At 32.1% G+C, this 20,497-nt stretch overlaps 3 protein-coding genes across 3 annotated transcripts; 1 reads left to right on the forward strand and 2 right to left on the reverse strand.

The window, feature by feature from the left end:
* The first annotated feature begins 4,149 nt into the window (after nucleotides 1–4,149).
* LOC108827031 (small ribosomal subunit protein S13, mitochondrial-like) lies at nucleotides 4,150–5,176 on the forward strand. The gene is made up of 3 exons (XM_018600375.1): nucleotides 4,150–4,218; nucleotides 4,704–4,928; nucleotides 5,006–5,176. Exons 1-3 carry the CDS (start codon nucleotides 4,150–4,152, stop codon nucleotides 5,174–5,176), a joined length of 465 nt encoding a protein of 154 aa, XP_018455877.1.
* A 345-nt stretch (nucleotides 5,177–5,521) lies between these two features.
* LOC108826963 (serine/threonine-protein kinase MPS1-like) lies at nucleotides 5,522–8,574 on the reverse strand. Its single transcript, XM_056994067.1, is given in 6 exon segments — nucleotides 5,522–5,983; nucleotides 6,051–6,216; nucleotides 6,302–6,498; nucleotides 6,578–7,461; nucleotides 7,576–7,905; nucleotides 8,244–8,574. Coding segments are annotated over 6 exon segments (2,178 nt in total). The 5' UTR covers nucleotides 8,383–8,574.
* A 454-nt stretch (nucleotides 8,575–9,028) lies between these two features.
* LOC108826357 (pathogenesis-related thaumatin-like protein 3.5) lies at nucleotides 9,029–10,625 on the reverse strand. The gene is made up of 3 exons (XM_018599745.2): nucleotides 10,335–10,625; nucleotides 9,531–10,194; nucleotides 9,029–9,299 (listed from the first exon to the last, which is right to left on the reverse strand). The coding sequence occupies exons 1-3, from the start codon at nucleotides 10,393–10,395 to the stop codon at nucleotides 9,281–9,283; spliced, it is 744 nt and encodes a 247-aa protein (XP_018455247.1). The 5' UTR covers nucleotides 10,396–10,625; the 3' UTR covers nucleotides 9,029–9,280.
* Nucleotides 10,626–20,497: the final 9,872 nt, after the last annotated feature.

Here is a 20,497-nt window from a genome sequence, read left to right on the forward strand (position 1 = left end):
ATATACAATTTATATGTCGCGTGTCTAACGCGTACGAGTCATTATCGTATCCTTTTGGCAACCTTTTCAATTGTATTTCGTGAAAATGACAACACATTTTAAGCTTACATGTGATTGTTTAATGCATACAAAATTCCCAAAACAGGCTTAATCAAATATGTATATATGGGCTGAATTTTGGTGTCAAGTGAAGATATTTGAAAGATTGAATTTTCAAGGGAGCTAAATTATATCTTTAATTTTTATTTTCAAGATCTTGATAGTTTATTGGTAGAAAAAAATATCTTTTAAAAGTCATAATATTCTTATCTGATTTATTAGAGACCCAACGATGAAGTGAAAGGCCAAGAAAAAAAAACTATAAAACTCTGGTAGCTAGCTCAATTTTCGTTGGACCATGCTTTCTCGATCTATAATCCTAAACAGCTAGCAATTAAGTTAAATAGCTTGAGTTACTTTTTGCCTCCATAACTCTTATATTTTTCTACACAAATGAAATAAGCTTAAATTATTCAAAGATGTTAAATATTCCAGGGCAACATCTTTGACTTAGTAATCTTGTTGTTACCACGTGTGTCTTTGAATCATTTAGACTACAAATAAAACCTTTTTTTTTTTTTGCTAAACTGTAAATATTAGAATGAAAAGTTTAGGGTTACATAGTCCTATTTTTGTGAAACCTTGGCAAAAAAAAAAATAACAAACAAGGTTGACACAAGCGATTGAACAAATTAAATCTTGAACATGTTTTTCCTTTTAAAAACATAACTAGATCGGGCGGATATTTATTTTATGTTTTTAATAGTAAATGATGTATTTGTAATATTTAAATATAATTTAGATTGGAAATTAATCTTTCCAGTTATAATAAAAACTAAAATTAAAATTTTAATAAAATTTCTATATAAATTTTAAATTTTCTAATTAAAATAATATAGAAGTAGGTCATAATATTTTCCAATTCAAAAATCTTAGCATCCCTCAAAAATAAAGAAAATAAAATTATAAATACATAAAATATATAACGATATTTGGAACTATAATTTATATTAAAATAAATTTGTTAAAAAAAATAATGTTGCGATGTTTTTGTTTATTTTTAGAGATTGACCCGTGACCGTATAAATATTTTCTTTTACTTTAAATTTGTTCTCTGTACTAATGATATACTATATATATTTGTAAATTAGAATGTATTACATAATTTTTAATATAATATTTTAAAACATAACGATTTTATTTATTACTTTAAAATAATTATATTTTGTGATTTAATCGTCTATTATATCATAGTGTATCATATAAACAAATCTTATATTTATAACTAATTGAACTTATATATGAAGCATTGTGCTAATAATATATGAAAAAGAATATTTTATTTATATGTTATATAAATTGATTATGATGTGTGATTTTTTATTTTATTGTTTATTACTAATAAATATTAAAATATTTAATATGTTAATACGAAGTATATTAGGAGATATATTCTGGTTAATATTTTATTAAAGAAATCTATTATTTAAATTAGGAAAAAACATTAAATGCTTAAATTTATTATTTAAATTAAAAAAAAGACAATCATACTTAAATATAGCTTCATTTAATACCTCAATGGCATGAAATGTAAATATAGTAAAAAACTTAGGGTTAATCTAATTTTGTACTTCTGTTTTAATAGAATAGATATCTCAAATGCATTTTGAAGATATTATACTAATAAAGTAATAATCTTCAAAGCTGGCGTTGTTTACGATCAAGCACGTTACATGTAATTTACATACATAAGAGGACGAATATTTTGCAGGTAGCATACAATTTATTACTATACAAACCGTACGCTTCTTTTGTTATTTAATAAAACTTGTCTTTCATATACCAGTGCTTTTGTTGATCTGATGAGGTAAGAAAATTTTAAACTAAGATTAGTAAACATTATTGGTTTCTTATATTATATAATCACAAAAATAAATTTCAATTGATTGGATTTGACTATGAAGTTCAGGGCTGGGAAATTGGAGTACCAATCGGGTTTCTTTGCGGTTCATACGGATTTTGAATTTTTGGGTTTATATGAATTTCAGCCCTATTCATATATTATAAAAATTCAGATCATATTTGATTTGTGTTTGATTATAGATCTAAGATCCGAATGAATCCAAAATAGTTTTTGTTTCGGATATTAAAGATTATCAATTCTAAAAATATTGATTTATACTTGATGAAACTAAATATATATCCAATAGTTTCAATAACTTTGTTTATCATGATTTCTATGATTGTTTTCTTTCGGATAACTTTAAGATACTCTTCTAATATCAATCATATGAGATTCTTCTTTGAATTATACTTAACATGAGATATAGTAACGCAAAAACTTTATATGAATGAAAATTATATACAATAAAACATAAATAAATTAAAATTACCAATTAACAACTCTATTTTTTTTCGTAACACAGCTAAAAGTTCCTTAAACATAGGAAACACTAATTAAGCTTTTAAAACAAATATTGTTTAAACTTGAGAAAGAAAACTTATTCATAAATTGAACTTCAAATAACAATTTTCAAAATATAAAATATCAGTATTAACCAAAAACCAAAAGTTTATATTAAAATACTATGAACATCTAAAATAATTAATTTTCACACAAATACAATTGATAATAGTTACAAAATTACAATTGAAAATGACAACACATTTTAAGCTTACATGTGATTGTTTAATGCATACAAAATACAATTTTCACACAAATTAATTATTTTAGATGTTCATAGTATTTTAATGTAATTTGTATACATATTAGAAATTGAGGTTATGTTTGATACAAATTATTTTTTTGAATCTTTCAGATATCTATTTATGTTTAGGTTCGGTTCAGATAAAATTCATAATCCGAAATATCATAAAACAAGATCTATTTGATATTTACATCGAATTCAGATTAGTTCAGATTCATTTTATCAATATGGGTTCGGGGTTTAGGTTCGATTTATTTGCGCAGCTCTGAGTTCCTGACAATGCAACGAGTTCCTTTCTGAACATATTTGAGCACATTTACTGGGCCTTCTTGGGCTCTTATTCCACTCTTCTGTGCTATGCTAGATTCAGATTGGGTTATAATCAATGTGTATGAGCTACTTAGTCCACTGAGCCTTCGACTTGGAACATGCATCGCATTAAATATAAAAGACATATCTCCCATGGACACTCTTCAACACGCGTCCCTTGAGGCAGAATGTTGGAAGAAGGCAAATGAAAAAAAGGAGGAAATCGAGGAGACCGACGATCTTCCTACTACAGAGGTTGAGACAATGTCCCCTTGGATCCCTCGAATCCCTACTTGTCAAATTGATGCATCATGGATCAATAATGGCAACGTTAGTGGCCTAGGGTGGAGACTCAAGGATCAAATGGGCATTGAATACTTCGGATTACGGGCATGTTATAGGAGCCTCTCAGCTCTGCATGCTGAGATGGAAGGCTTACTTTGGGCGGCTTCATGTATGAGAGATAGGGGATAACCTCGATTCGGTTCGAGACGGACTGTTCGGACCTAGTGGACATAACCACAAACCCGATGGATTGGCCATCATTCAAGATAGAGGTCGAGATGCTTCAGAAGTTACAGGAAGGTTTTGAGGATGTGAGTCTTTCTCATATTCCTCGGAATCGGAATGGCCGTGCGGATGCATTAGCAAAAGAGGCGAGGACCAGAGGCTATATATTTTCCCATATAGATCAGACCCGGACAGATGGAGAGGCTCCTCGGAGAATCGGCTCGTCTGTTCTCCACTTGATCTAGTTTAAATGGGTAGTCGACAAAAAAAAATCACATTCACATTCAGAAAAACAAAATATTAGTTTCTTTTGAACATTTCTAAAATTTGGGCCTAGTAAAACCAACTTAAATAAATTCCCATAGCATTAACGTTACACAGCATGTTTGACTCGAGGCCTCTCTCAATAAACTAAACACCCAATTAGTTTTATTCGAAAGCCCGATAAGCGAAATCAAAGCCTCACGAGACTAGCAAGAGAGGTAGAGACGCGGGCGGCGTTAACGGCGGTTGAATACTGTTAATCTTAAAACCCTTCTTCACCGTGAAATCTCTGAAACTCACTCTTACGCCTGCCTAGAAAATGTTGGGTCTACGCAGATCCGCGACGACCTTATTCGACCATAGCCAATCTCTGCTTCGGAATCTATCGGTAAGTTCATCGTCTAACTGAAAGATGTAGTCTTTCCGACATGTCATCATTATCTTGTCTTCTCTTCTTCGAGATATTGAATTAGGGTTTTAATAGATTCGAATCGATTGTTCTAGGTCGTGTTAAAGTATAAAGCTTTGCAATTGCATGCTCTGTTTCTGCGCAGATGTCCAAGTTAGAAATCATAAAGTTGTTAACTTTTTGTCTTACATTGATCGTGTCTGAACCAAAGATTGTTAAAAATCCATTTCCTTGTCTGAAGGCATATATATATCAAGTTCACTGGTCTCCTTTGTTTCTGCAGTTTCATGGATTGCGGTTCCATGCTCTGTTTCTGCGCTGATGTTAAATTTAGAATCTTAAAGTTGCGAACTTTACATCCTGCTTCTTACATATATCTGTTAAACTGAATCCACTATATTTCTTACACGACCGTGTCTGAACCGAAGCTTTATAACCCGTTAGTTTGGTCTGTTTCTATGCAGTTTCATGGATTGCGTGTGCAAGGAATCCGTGTGGGAAACGCAGAGGTTCCAAACCACAAGCCCCTCAAGACCGGTCTTCAAGAAGTGTACGCTATCGGACGCTGTAAGTCTCACCAGGTTCTCTGTGGTCTCGGCATCACCAACAAACTCACCAGAGACTTAACTGGGAAAGAACTCATTAACCTCCGTGAAGAAGTTGGCATGCACCAACATGGTGATGAATTGGTAAGTATCGGTTTTCTCAGAATCATACTTTGTAACTTTCTTAAAGCTTATAATCCGGTTTTGTTGTTGATATGAAGAGGAGGCGTGTTGGATCGGAGATACAGAGACTGGTGGAAGTAGACTGCTACAGAGGAAGTAGACATAGACATGGGATGCCTTGCAGAGGACAAAGAACCAAGACCAACGCTCGCACTAAAAAGGGAAAGAGAGTTGCCATTGCAGGAAAGAAGAAAGCTCCTCGCAAGTAGAAGAACCCTTGAAACCTGTGTGTGCACCAATCTTAAGACTCTGTTGATCATCAAATAAGCAAAAGTGATTTGCTCAGGTTTTTTTTAATGTAGTTCCCATTGCAGAGGAAGAAGTTCTTCCAAGTAAACATGACCTTAGAACTTGTTCTTGTTCTGTAATACTCTTTTGGTTTTGATTTGTTATCCTCAAACGAGAAAAGCAACCGAAACGATACATTCAATTACAAGAAACCAAACAAGACATTAATAATAATCAACCATCTTCTTACCAAAGCTAACAAATTAAGATACAGATTTACAAATCCAAAAGAACCGTAAGAATCAGATTTAACTACCGCTTACTTCTTAATCTCCTTCAAGAACACGTAACCGTTCCTGGAGTTGAGCACAAAGCTCTGAAACCCTGTCATCACTACCAAAAGATGTAGCTATGTGACTGAGCAGTTGAATGCTGATGCTGACTCGAGGCTCCAGTGGGATAGGAGGGGCAAGGAATGGATGCTGGAGGAGCTCAGGGATTCTCCATCTTTGGTTACGGTCCCAAGCTAGACATTTCGTCATCAGGTCGACGAGCCATGGGTTAGAGAGTTGGTTGTAAGTGATCTCATGGTTTTGATCAGTTATGACTTTGAACTTTGCCCAGAAGGTCTTGTATTCTGCAAAAGGTGTTCTTCCATAGACCATTTGGTATAGTATGCAACCAAGTGACCATATATCTGATGGCCTTCCACATTTTATTGTGTTTCCATTTACATCGCTCTCGTTGCACATGAATGCTTCTGGTGACATGTAGCTCAACGTCCCCACCTGTCACATTACATACATCTCATGCTGCTGATGACGACAAAAGCAAAAAGAATGGGAATGGCTATACCTGTGAATCTCGTTGAATATTTGTGGTGTCGCTATTAATCGCCTTTGCAATACCAAAATCGATAAGCTTTAAGAAGCCTCTGACAAGAAGGAAGTTCGCGGGTTTCAAATCAGAGTGCACAATGCGTTCATCATGTATGATGTTCACAGCTTGAAGTATTTGCTGCATTTGTTTTCAAAAGTAATATGATGATCAGTGCTTCTTGTAACCGTTAAAACAAAAACAAGTTGATGAGTTGGGTAATATCCTGCCAGTAGAACCGAAGCCAATTTTCATCAATTGTCCGGTCAGATCCTTCGATTTCCTTCCACTTTTGAGACAACATTTGAGCCAGATCGATTTCTCCATATTCTAGTACCATATATATAGATCCATCGTCCTTCACTCTTGCACCTTTGTTACTCATTGTGCCATTCAAAACCTCCTGGAGCAAACACTTGTCTGTAACCTAATTGCAAAAGAGGAATTGTGATGGGAATTAACACTTACGAAACTTAGAAACTAAAAGAGAATATACCAGCTAGTACCTCGCAGTCTATTAGCTGAATGATGTTGGTTTTGCCTTTCAGCTTCTTTAGATACCCAATCTCCTGGCAAAATCCATATGCCGTAGCATAGTCACGACCCTTGAGCTTAATTTTCTTGAGCGCATATATGGTACAATCTGATGAAATAACCTTGTGGACTTCACTACTTCCTCCGCTTCCTATCTTGCCAAGCCTCTGGTAGAGTTTCCCATTGACTTTAAAGAACAAGTCTGGATCATAGTTTCTTTTACGAGGAGCTGATGTCCCTTTGCTACTTGCAACCTTATCTGGTTTTTGCGGCTGTGAGCTAACACTGGTAAGCAACTCATCGGGCAGAGGAGGCTTAGCTGTTCCGTCAGTACCATGACTGGAAGATACTACAGGAGCTTCAAGTTCTATAGTGCACTGTTGCTGCTTAGACATGCCTGTCTCTTTGACTCTTACTTCTGGATCAATAGCTGAGGATGGCATCTCAGATAAAAGGGCATCTTTATTAGCATGCAGAATGTTGCTATCCTTGGAAGAAGGACACAAAGAAGGCAAGTTCCCTTGACTTGAGACAGCATGGGAATTTGCATTTGGAACAGACTCAGCATAACAACGAGAGACTTGGGTAGTCGCATTTAACATAGGAGCTGAAGACGAACGAATTGACGTAGTGGTGGCACATGATGACCCCATGGCAGAACATTGAGATGCAGGTTGGTTCAAGAAGTTGCGAAATTCTCCCATCTGGCCCTGCACCTTTGCCAACGAAGATGAAGCCTTGTATTCAGATTTCAAACTGGCCTCGGAATCAACAGATTGGAGATTCTGATGTTTTGATCTAGTACAAGCACCAAGATTCGATGCCTCAGCCTGACTTGTGGTATCCCATTCCATATCTGTAAAGATAAGTGAGGTTTAGCTAAGTAAAGATTCTTAGCTCAACAACCAGTACAGTAAACATTGCAGCCGAAGAGATAGTGATTAACAAATGAAAGGGCAATGGGCCTTACCATGAGAAGTGAGGGTTATGCTGCCAACGAGAGACTGAACCTTTCTGTTGACATTTTCGTTCAAAATGGTTTCTGAACTACTAGTAACAAGAGCAGGTTTCCGCAAATCAATCTGCCTGTCTGATGGGTTGAAATTCTCGCCAAACATATCATCAATAGATCCTGAAGATTATCTAGTAACAAAATGTGTCAACGTATTGGCAGCAAGACTGTGACTCAACGAAACAACATCTTGAGGTCTCTGCCCTTCTTCAGATGTAGAAGAACTCTTTGAAGGCTGTCGTTGCGGAACAACACATCTCCGAGGCCCAATAGTGGTCTTCATTTTATCTTCTTTTAAAAAAAAAAAAGCGATCAGTTGGCGAACTCACTCAAGGAATAGTCTTTAGAGTTCCCAACGGACAAATAAAAAAAAAACAGCTAAAATAAGAACAAGTGGCGTCTTCAAAATTCGTGAGTTTGTCTCTGTAATCAAAGGCATATTATATAACACACATCACATTTCAGAAACTCAGTAACGTAGCGGAGCTATACATTCACGAAAGGTCCTATATTCTAAGTTGAAAAAAACCCTAAATTAGTCGGAATTAAAGTTCTACACAAAGAGATTTCTCCTCACGGCCCAAAGAGAGAGATAGAGAAAGAGAGAGAGAGAGAGTAGTGACTACTGAGAGGACGATGACGCTTGAAAGCGGCTTGAAGATGCCGTAGAAGTTCGGGAGAGGATGACGATGATGAATCCTGGTTTAAGGTGGAGCGGAAGAGACTCTTCGGAGGTTTAACCGGAAGATTAGCCTCTCTGTCCATCGGAGGGTCTCAACTGCATCTCCAATTTTGCTACAGATTTCGCTTTTGGAACGGAGAAAACCAACACAGAGAAGTAGATTTAAGCTTCAATTTTACGCCATGGCCGCCGAAGAAGAACCTCCTCTCTCTATAGACTGTTGAGTAGGATTCGAACTCTGTATTGCCGCCAATGTGAAAGCCCATTGTGCCTGGATTGATATATATGAATCCACGTGACTTTCATTTGGGCCTTTTGTTGGGCAAGTAGTAACATCTATTAATATGTTTTGACTAATACAATCTCGTCACCATCCGTAATCAATCTATAGTTAACAATAACGGGTTAATGTTTTGATGAATGATTTTGTTGGGCCAGTAGAAATCTAAACCCAGAAAAAATGGTTTCCAGTTTCGAGTCAAGTGTGTTGTGACAAGACGAAACACTCAACATTTTTTTTCTGGGTCAAAACAAAACACTTCACATTTTGTTGGATTTTACCTTGGGCCCATTTGTAGGCCTTTTTCTTAAATTATTAATGATAACCTCGCGATTTATCTTTTTCTTGCATTTGTGACCTGGAGTTTTTGGGAAATTCTTTTTTTTTTTAATGTTAAGACGATTTGGGAAATTCTACTTGGAGGACAGAGAAAAGACATAGGATGGCAATATGTTTTCATATTTGCTTTCATACAAACAAACCTTTATTCTTACTTTGAAATTAGCATCATCAACAGCATATGGCATATGCCATATGTGAAGCTTATTTAACAAAATACAAACATGAATTATTCCCGTAGGAAAAAAACTTGTTTATCTAAAAAACAGAATCCCGAAATTAGGTAAAAAAGCAACGAGAGGCAACATCGCTTGAATCCACCAGAATTCAGAACCACACCAACTTGTTCTATCATGTTACGTTCACACCGGCTTCTTCCTCCTATACACATTAAACAGAGCATCATTCATATAAAACATAAAACAATATATAGAATCGAAAAAAAAAACATATAGAATCGAAAAAAAAAACATAAAGAATCGGATAAAAATCAAGCCTAAGATTATTTGGTTACGTTTGGAGTTAAAAAAAAAAATAGAATGTGCGACTTGTAGTACGAAAATGGAAAAACAAACGTAACACCAATAGATGAAAAGGGGTTAAGACACAAACTTGTAGGAACAGAAAGAGATGACGTAATCAGATCCGGTACAAGTGAAGATACTGGTCGGATCATCATAAGCATAGCTGTAAGCAGTTGGACAAGCCTTCTTGAATATTTTCGAGTAATGACTTGGTCGACACGTAGAAGGATTCCCATAATCTCCTCTGCAACAATACTGATCACTATCGAACACATCACAAGCACTCCTACACGATATCACTTTCCCCTTAGATTTCACGGCAAGCTCCACAGGACACCTTCGCCTCAAATCGGCGACGCAGCCGGCGACGTTGCAGTTTCCTGTTCCATTCACCGGAGTCACTGTCATCGGGAGATTGTATCCATCGACGAGGCTCACGTCGTAGAAATCCAATGAAGCTAACGTGAACTCGGCTAGTGAAACTGGTTGTTTTCCAGAGGCAGAGCATTTTAACTTTGAGCCGCATGAACCGGTTTCGCAGCTTTCGGTTCCGGTTCTGTTGAAATTACAGCCGGTTCGTCCCCAGATTCGACCTGACCACCCTACTGGCGCGTTGAAGACGATGGAGTGGCCCGGTTTGAGCTTGAATCCTCCGCCGCTGAAGTTTTCTCCGGGTGTTATAGCCGGCCATATTGTTTGGTCACATAAGTTCACGATCGTGAATACTCTTGCCGATTCGGACCATTTTGTCACTGTATATTACAATTTGATCACATGAGTTGTAATCATTATTCAAACTTTATTATTTACGTAACGGAGGTGAATGCATGAAAATCGTATAAATCATAATACATGTATACGGATATATCATGGGTATTGAATAATTAATTACCTGATAATAGTGTGAGATGTAGTAACAAGATCCTTGGTGCCAAATTGAGACGATATCCCATCCTCTTTTTTTTTTTGGAAAATATTAACGATCAACATATCATATTTTACCCGGACGAGCTAGTCCAGTGGTATCCCGAGGCTTCGGCTGAGGGAACGCGGGTTCGAAACTCGGGCGGGGAGGCGTGTCCAGGGCCTTAACCGGTACAGACACAGGCTGGCGCCAGGCCTAGGTGGTGGGTCCCGAAGGGGCCAACACCTGGTTAATCAAAAAAAAAAAAAAAAAAAAAAAAAAAAATATCATATTTTGGGTTAGATTTGTAAGAGTTACTGAAGTGAGATTGACTTTTAAGGGATTAAGAGAGAATAACTTTTTTTTTGTTTGAAAGATAAGAAATAATAGTTTTTTAAAAAGAAATATTCTCTCTTACTCCATTAAAAATAAGAGAGAATAACTTTTCTTTTAAAAAAAGAGAGAGAATAACTTGCATGGAGAGTTAAAATCTCAAATTATAATATAATCGTTTCAATTGAGAACGTAATAAAAGTCATTCTGCGTGTATTTGAAACAAGGTTCATTGTTTCGGAATTATGTATGCTTCAATGCAAATATTTATTCTTTGGGATGGTTTTTGGTTCAGGTCCAAAAGCATGGGACATACTTATAAATGTACTAGTATTTTACCCGTAATAAGATGGATAATTTGTTATTCTATTTTATTTATAACTAGACATATAATATTGTAGATATCTAGTTATCGTTGAAAAATATGCATAGAGCTTGATCAATTGTGGCCATGCATATGAAAGCTAGCTACATGAGATTAGTACATCTACGTGGGTTTTGTACCACTTAAAAGGCCACCTTTAACGCGGTAGTTATCTAGGTTTCTTAGTTAAATTTGCGCGTGGGCCCCACCAAAAAATACAAAAACCAGTTAGCAAACATATCAAATAGCGATCTATCTTGGTGGGTTTCTGCGCTGTTCGCGGACTTCACCGATAGATGGCGATCCACAATTGATAGACTTTTTTTTTCTTTTAATCCGCGGTTCTTGGGACTCTATTTATGCCAAGTCAATGCAGTGTGCACATGGTGTGAGTGTGATGCTCAGAGACAATTAAGCTTCAGATCTTCTCTTCTCCCATTTTCTTTTCATACCACGAGGAAGCTCCGCTAAATCATCAGACTCTCATGAGTGTATGATAAGCTTTCCTTTGAAATGGATCACATTTAAATAAATTCCAAACCCCTTCTAAAATAATGAGTTTTCGGTAAATGCTCTGTATACTGAAGTTTATACTCTTCGCTTTAGTTTAAAAATTTCAAACCATATTCTACATTTGAATAAATGTATTCTAAACTATATTTCATGGTATATGAGAATCATTCTTATTTTTTAATATTTAGTTTACTAAAATTTAATATATTGCATAAATTAGTGGAATTAACATTATAAAATCTTCATTATCTAGAGAAACGGAGACAACAGAAGTTCTAAACTCTTTGACTATCATCGTATGTTAGTGATCGATGAAACTATACACTAAAACAAGATTCTCATATTTTTGAAATTTTTCCAAAATCCGTGGGTTAACCCCTTCTAAAATAATGAGTTTTCGGTAAATGCTCTATATACAGAAGTTTATACTCTTCGGTTTAGTTTAAAAATTTCAAACCACATTCTACATTTGAATTAATTTATTGGAAACTATCTTTCATTGGTATATAGGAATAATTCTAATTTTTTTAAATATTTAGGTTGGTAAAATTTCATATACTAACAAGATTAGTGGAATTAGCATTATAAAATCTTCATTATCTAGAAAACGGAGACAACAGAGTTCTAAACTCTTTGACTATCATCGTATGTTAGTGATCGATGAAACTATACACTAAAACAAGATTTTCATATTTTTGAAATTTTCCAAAATCCGTGGGTTAACCCCTTCTAAAATAATGAGTTTTCGGTAAATGCTCTATATACTGAAGTTTATACTCTTCGCTTTAGTTTAAAAACTTCAAACCACACTCTACATTTGAATTAATGTATTCTAAACTATCTTTCATGGTATATAGGAATCATTCTTATTTTTAATATTTAGTTTACTAAAATTTAATAAACTGCATAGCTTAGTGGAATGAGCATTATAAAATCTTCACTATCTAGAGAAACGGAGACAACAGTGGTTCTAAACTCTTTGACCATCATCGTATCTGTGCTCGATGAAACTATACACTAAACAAGATTTTCATATTTTTAAAAATTTTCCAAAATCCGTGGGTTAACCCCTTCTAAAATAATGAATTTTCGGTAAATGCTCTTTATACTAAAGTTTATACTCTTCACTTTAATTTAAAATTTCAAACCACATTCTACATTTGAATTAATGTATTCTAAACTATCTTTCATGGTATATAGGAATCATTCTTATTTTTAATATTTAGTTTACTAAATTTAATATACTGTATAGATTAGTGGAATTAGCATTATAAAATCTTCATTATCTAGAGAAACGGAGACAACAGAGGTTCTAAACTCTTTCACAATCATCGTATGTTAGTGCTCGATGGAACTATACACTAAAACAAGATTTTCATATTTTTGAAATTTTTCCAAAATCCCAGGGTTAACCCCTTCTAAAATAATGAGTTTTCGGTAAATGCTCTATATACTGAAGTTTATACTCTTCGCTTTAGTTTAAAAATTTCAAACCACATTCTACATTTGAATTAATGTATTCTAACTATCTTTCATGGTATATAGGAATCATTCTTATTTTTTTAATATTTAGTTTACTAAATTTAATATACTGCATAGATTAGAAAAATTAGCATTATAAAATCTTCTTTATCTAGAGAAACGGAGACAACAGAGGTTCGAAACTCTTTGAAAATCATCGTATGTTAGTGCTCGACGAAAATATAAATTAAAACCAGATTTTTATATTTTTGAAAATTTTCCAAAATCCGTGGTTAACCCCTTCTAAAATAATGAGTTTTCGGTAAATGCTCTATATACTGAAGTTTATACTCTTCGCTTTAGTTTAAAAACTTCATACCACATTTCTACATTTGAATTAATGTATTCTAAACTATCTTTCATGGTATATAGGAATCATTCTTATTTTTAATACTTAGTTTCTAAAATTTAATAAACTGCATAGAGATAGTGGAATTACATTACAAAATCTTCATTATCTAGAGAAATGAGACAACAGAGTTCTAAACTCTTTGAAAATCATCGTATGTTAGTGCTCGATGAAACTATACACTAAAACCAGATTTTTCATATTTTTGAAAATTTTCCAAAATCCGTGGGGTAACTAACCCCTTCTAAAATAATGAGTTTTCGGTAAATGCTCTATATACAAAGTTTATACTCTTCGCTTTAGTTTAAAAATTTCAAACCACATTCTACATTTGAATTAATGTATTCTAAACTATCTTTCATGGTATATAGGAATCATCCTAATCTTTTTAATATTAAGGTTGGTAAAATTTCATATACTGCCTAGATTATTGGAATTAGCATTATAAAAATCTTCATTATTTAGAAAAACGGAGACAACAGAGGTTCTAAACTCTTTGACAATCATCGTATGTTAGTGCTCGATGAAACTATACATTAAAACAAGATTTTCATATTTTTGAAAATATTCCAAAATCCGTGGGTTAACCCCTTCTAAAATAATGAGTTTTCGGTAAATGCTCTATATACTGAAGTTTTATACTCTTCGCTTTAGTTTAAAAAATTTCAAACCACATTCTACATTTGAATTAATTTATTGGAAACTATCTTTCATTATATAGGAATAATTCTAATTTTTTAATATTTAGTTTGGTAAAATTTCATATACTAACGAGATTAGTGGAATTAGCATTATAAAATCTTCATTATCTAGAAAACGGAGACAACAGAGTTCTAAACTCTTTGACAATCATCTTATGTTAGTGCTCGATGAAACTATACACTAAAACAAGCATTTCATATTTTTTAAAAATTTTCCAAAATCCGTGGGTTTACCCCTTCTCAAATAATGAGTTTTCTGTAAATGCTCTATATACTGAAGTTTATACTCTTCGCTTTAGTTTAAAAAATTCAAACCCACATTCTACATTTGAATTAATCTATTGTAAATATTTCATGTTATATAGGAATCATTCTTATTTTTTAATATTTAGTTTACTAAAATTTAATATACTGCATAGATTAGTGGAATTAGCATTATAAAATCTTCATTATCTAGAGAAACGGAGACAACAGAGTTTCTAAACTCTTTGACCATCATCGTGTTAGTGCTCGATAAAACTATACACTAAAACAAATTTTCAATTTTTTGATTTTTTCCAAAATCCGTGGGTTTACCCCTTCTCAAATAATGAGTTTTCTGTAAATGCTCTAATATACTGAAGTTTATACTCTTCGCTTTAGTTTAAAAATTTCAAACCACATTCTACATTTGAACCCCTTCTAAAATAATGAGTTTCGGTAAATGCTCTATATACTGAAGTTTATAATCTTGGATAGTTTTAAAAAATTTCAAACCACATTATACATTTAAATTATTTTATTGGAAACTATCTTTCATTGTATATAGGAATCATCCTAAATCTTTTTAATATTTAGGTCGGCAAATTTCATATACTGCCTCGATTAGTGGAATTAGCATTGTAAAATCTTCATTATTAAGAAAAACGGAGACAACAGAGGTTCTAAACTCTTCGGACTTGTTTTTGAAAATTTTCCAAAATCCGTGGGTTAACCCCTTCTAAAATAACGAGTTTTCGGTAAATGCTCTATTTACTGAAGTTTATACTCTTCACTTTAGTTTAAAAATTTCAAACCACATTTTACATTTGAATTAATGTATTATAAACTATCTTTCATGGTATATAGGAATCATTCTTATTTTTTTAATATTTAGTTTACTAAAATTTTATATACTGTATAGATTAGTGGAATTAGCATTATAAAATCTTCATTATCTAGAGAAACGGAGACAACAGAGGTTCTAAACTCTTTGACAATCATCGTATGTTAGTGCTCGATGAAACTATACACTAAAACAAGATTTTCATATTTTTGAAATTTTTCCAAAATCCCTGGGTTAACCCCTTCTAAAATAATGAGTTTTCGGTAAATGCTCTATATACTGAAGTTTATACTCTTCGCTTTAGTTTAAAAATTTCAAACCATATTCTACATTTGAATTAATTTATTGGAAACTATCTTTCATTGATATAGGAATAATTCTAATTTTTGAAATATTTAGGTTGGTAAAATTTCATATATACTGCCGAGATTAGTGGAATTAACATTATAAAATCTTCATTATCTAGAAAAACGGAGACAACAGAGGTTCTAAACTCTTTGACAAATCATCGTATGTTAGTGTTCGATGAAACTATACACTAAAACAAGCATTTTCATATTTTAAAAATTTTCCAAAATCCGTGGGTTACCCCTTCTAAAATAATGAGTTTTCGGTAAATGCTCTATATACTGAAGTTTATACTCTTCGCTTAGTTTAAAAAATTCAAACCACATTCTACATTTGAATTAATCTATTGTAAACTATCTTTCTTTTATATAGGAATCATTCTTATTTTTTAATATATAGTTTACTAAAATTTAATATACTGCATAGATTAGTGGAATTAGCATTATAAAATCTTCACTATCTAGAGAAACGGAGACAACAGAGTTTCTAAACTCTTTGACCATCATCGTATGTTAGTGCTCGACAAAACTATACACTAAAAACAGATTTTCATATTTTTGAATTTTTTCCAAAATCCGTGGATTAACCCCTTCTAAAATAATGAGTTTTCGGTAAATGCTCTATATACTGAAGTTTATACTCTTCGCTTTAGTTTAAAAATTTCAAACCACATTCTACATTTGAATTAATGTATTATAAAATATCTTTCATGGTATATAGGAATCATTCTTATTTTTTAATATTTAGTTTACTAAAATTTAATATACTGCTAGATTAGTGGAATTAGCATTATAAAATCTTCATTATCTAGAGAAACGGAGACAACAGAGGTTCTAAACTCTTTGACAATCATCGTATGTTAGTGCTCGATGAAACTATACACTAAAACAAGATTTTCATATTTTTGAAAATTTTCCAAAATCCGTGGGTTAACCCCTTCTAAAATAATGAGTTTTCGGTAAATGCTCTATATACCAAGTTTATACTCTTCTCTTTAGTTTAAAAATTTCAAAAACACTTTCTACATTTGAATTAATGTATTCTAAACTATCTTTCATGGTATATAGGAATCATTCCTAATCTTTTTAATATTAAGGTTGTAAAAATTTCATATACTGCCTAGATTATTGGAATTAGCATAATAAAATCTTCATTATTTAGAGAAACGGAGACAACAGAGGTCTAAACTCTTTGACCATCATCTATGTTAGTGCTCGATGAAACTATACATTAAACAAGATTTTCATATTTTTGAAATTTTCCAAAATCCGTGGGTTAACCCCTTCTAAAATAATGAGTTTTCGGTAAATGCTCTATATACTGAAGTTTTTACTCTTCGCTTTAGTTTAAAAATTTCAAACCACATTCTACATTTGAATTAATTTATTGGAAACTATCTTTCATTGTATATAGGAATAATTCTAATTTTTTTTAATATTTAGGTTGGTAAAATTTCATATACTAACGAGATTAGTGGAATTATCATTATAAAATCTTCATTATCTAGAAAAACGGAGACAACAGAGGTTCTAAACTCTTTGACAATCATCGTATGTTAGTGTTCGATGAAACTATACACTAAAACAAGCATTTCATATTTTTGAAAATTTTCCAAAATCCGTGGGTTTACCCCTTCTAAAATAATGAGTTTTCGGTAAATGCTCTATATACTGAAGTTTATACTCTTCGCTTTAGTTTAAAAAATTCAAACCACATTCTACATTTGAATTAATCTATTGTAAACTATCTTTCATGTTATATAGGAATCATTCTTATTTTTTAATATTTAGTTTACTAAAATTTAATATACTGCATAGATTAGTGGAATTAGCATTATAAAATCTTCACTATCTAGAGAAACGGAGACAAGAGAGTTTCTAAACTCTTTGACCATCATCGTATGTTAGTGCTCGATAAAACTATACACTAAAACAATATTTTCATATTTTTGATTTTTTTCCAAAATCCGTGGATTAACCCCTTCTAAAATAATGAGTTCCGGTAAATGCTCTATATACTGAAGTTTATAATCTTGGCTTTTATTTAAAAAGTTCAAACCACATTATGCATTTAAATATATTGGAAACTATCTTTCATTGTATATAGGAATCATCCTAAATCTTTTTAATATTTAGGTCGGCAAAATTTCATATACTGCCTCGATTAGTGGAATTAGCATTGTAAAATCTTCATTATTTAGAAAAACGGAGATAAACAGAGGTTCTAAAACTTTCGGACTTGTTTTTGAAAATTTTCCAAAATCTGTGGTAACCCCTTCTAAAATAACGAGTTTTCGGTAAATGCTCTATTTACTGAAGTTTATACTCTTCGCTTTAGTTTAAAAAATTTCAAACCACATTCTACATTTGAATTAATGTATTATAAAACTATCTTTCATGGTATATAGGAATCATTCTTATTTTAATATTTAGTTTACTAAAATTTAATATACTGTATAGATTAGTGGAATTAGCATTATAAAATCTTCATTATCTAGAGAAACGGAGACAACAGAGGTTCTAAACTCTTTGACAATCATCGTATGTTAGTGCTCGATGGAACTATACACTAAAACAAGATTTTCATATTTTTGAAATTTTTTCCAAAATCCCTGGGTTAACCCTTCTAAAATAATGAGTTTTCGGTAAATGCTCTATATACTGAAGTTTATACTCTTCGCTTTAGTTTAAAAATTTCAAACCATATTCTACATTTGAATTAATTTATTGGAAACTATCTTTCAATGTATATAGGAATAATTCTATTTTTGTAAATATTTAGGTTGGTAAAATTTCATATACTGCCGAGATTAGTGGAATTAGCATTATAAAATCTTCATTATCTAGAAAAACGGAGACAACAGAGGTTCTAAACTCTTTGACAATCATCGTATGTTAGTGTTCGATGAAACTATACACTAAAAACAGCATTTCATATTTTAAAAATTTTCCAAAATCCGTGGGTTTACCTTCTAAAATAATGAGTTTTCGGTAAATGCTCTATATACTGAAGTTTATACTCTTCGCTTTAGTTTAAAAAATTCAAACCACATTCTACATTTGAATTAATCTATTGTAAATTATCTTTCTTGTTATATAGGAATCATTCTTATTTTTAATATATAGTTTACTAAAATTAATATACTGCATAGATTAATGGAATTAGCATTATAAAAATCTTCACTATCTAGAGAAACGGAGACAACAGAGTTTCTAAACTCTTTGACCATCATCGTATGTTAGTGCTCGATAAAACTATACACTAAAAAACAGATTTTCATATTTTTGAATTTTTTCCAAAATCCGTGGGTTAACCCCTTCTAAAATAATGAGTTTTCGGTAAATGCTCTATATACTGAAGTTTATACTCTTCGCTTTAGTTTAAAAATTCAAACCACATTACATTTGAATTAATGTATTATAAACTATCTTTCATGGTATAATAGGAATCATTCTTATTTTTAATATTAAGTTTACTAAAATTTAATATACTGCATAGATTAGTGGAATTAGCATTATAAAATCTTCACTATCTAGAGAAACGGAGACAACAGAGGTTCTAAACTCTTTGACAATCATCGTATGTTAGTGCTCGATGAAACTATACACTAAAACAAGATTTTCATAATTTTGAAAATTTTCCAAAATCCGTGGGTTAACCCCTTCTAAAATAATGAGTTTTCGGTCTCTATATACCAAAGTTTATACTCTTCTCTTTAGTTTAAAAATTTCAAACCACATTCTACATTTTGAATTAATGTATTCTAACCTATCTTTCATGGTATATATGAATCATCCTAATCTTTTTAATATTAGGTTGGTAAAATTTCATATACTGTCTAGATTATTGGAATTAGCATAATAAAATCTTCATTATTTAGAAAAACGGAGACAACAGAGGTTCTAAACTCTTTGACAATCATCGTATGTTAGTGCTCGATGAAACTATACATTAAAACAGATTTTCATATTTTTTGAAATTTTTCCAAAATCCGTGGATTAACCACTTCTAAAATAATGAGTTTCCGGTAAATGCTCTATATACTGAAGTTTATAATCTTGGCTTCAAGTTAAAAAATTTCAAACCACATTAACATTTAAATTATTATTTGGAAACTATCTTTCATTGTATATAGGAATCATCCTAAATCTTTTTAATATTTAGGTCGGCAAAATTTCATATACTGCCTCGATTAGTGGAATTAGCATTGTAAAATCTTCATTATTAGAAAAAACGGAGACAAACAGAGTTCTAAACTCTTCGGAATTGTTTTTGAAAATTTTCCAAAATCCGTGGGTTAACCCCTTCTAAAATAATGAGTTTTCGGTAAAATGCTCTATTTACTGAAGTTTATACTCTTCGCTTTAGTTTAAAAATTTCAAACCACATTCTACATTTGAATTAATGTATTATATACTATCTTTCATGGTATATAGGAATCATTCTTATTTTTTAATATTTAGTTTACTAAAATTTAATATACTGTATAGATTAGTGGAATTAGCATTATAAAAATCTTCATTATCTAGAGAAACGGAGACAACAGAGGTTCTAAACTCTTTGACAATCATCGTATGTTAGTGCTCGATGGAACTATACACTAAAACAAGATTTTCATATTTTTGAAAATTTTCCAAAATCCGTGGGTTAACCCCTTCTAAAATAATGAGTTTTCGGTAAATGCTCTATATACTGAAGTTTATTACTCTTCGCTTTAGTTTAAAAATTTCAAAACCACATTCTACATTTGAATTAATTTATTGGAAACTATCTTTCATTGTATATAGGAATAATTCTAATTTTTTAATATTTAGGTTGGTAAAATTTCATATACTAACGAGATTAGTGGAATTAGCATTATAAAATCTTCATTATCTAGAAAAACGGAGACAACAGAGGTTCTAAACTCTTTGACAATCATCGTATGTTAGTGTTCGA

Source organism: Raphanus sativus, chromosome 9, assembly GCF_000801105.2.
Source record: "Raphanus sativus cultivar WK10039 chromosome 9, ASM80110v3, whole genome shotgun sequence".
NCBI classification, from domain to species: Eukaryota; Viridiplantae; Streptophyta; class Magnoliopsida; order Brassicales; family Brassicaceae; genus Raphanus; species Raphanus sativus.

Excerpts from the sequence above, each read along its gene's own strand:
- LOC108827031 (XM_018600375.1), top strand. The coding sequence starts at position 4,150 with ATGTTGGGTCTACGCAGATCCGCGACGACCTTATTCGACCATAGCCAA. Across the intron at positions 4,219-4,703 it reads CTCTGCTTCGGAATCTATCG|TTTCATGGATTGCGTGTGCA; the intron begins GTAAGTTCATCG and ends GTTTCTATGCAG. Across the intron at positions 4,929-5,005 it reads ACCAACATGGTGATGAATTG|AGGAGGCGTGTTGGATCGGA; the intron begins GTAAGTATCGGT and ends GTTGATATGAAG.
- LOC108826357 (XM_018599745.2), bottom strand. The coding sequence starts at position 10,395 with ATGGGATATCGTCTCAATTTGGCACCAAGGATCTTGTTACTACATCTC. Across the intron at positions 10,195-10,334 it reads ACATCTCACACTATTATCAG|TGACAAAATGGTCCGAATCG; the intron begins GTAATTAATTAT and ends TGTAATATACAG.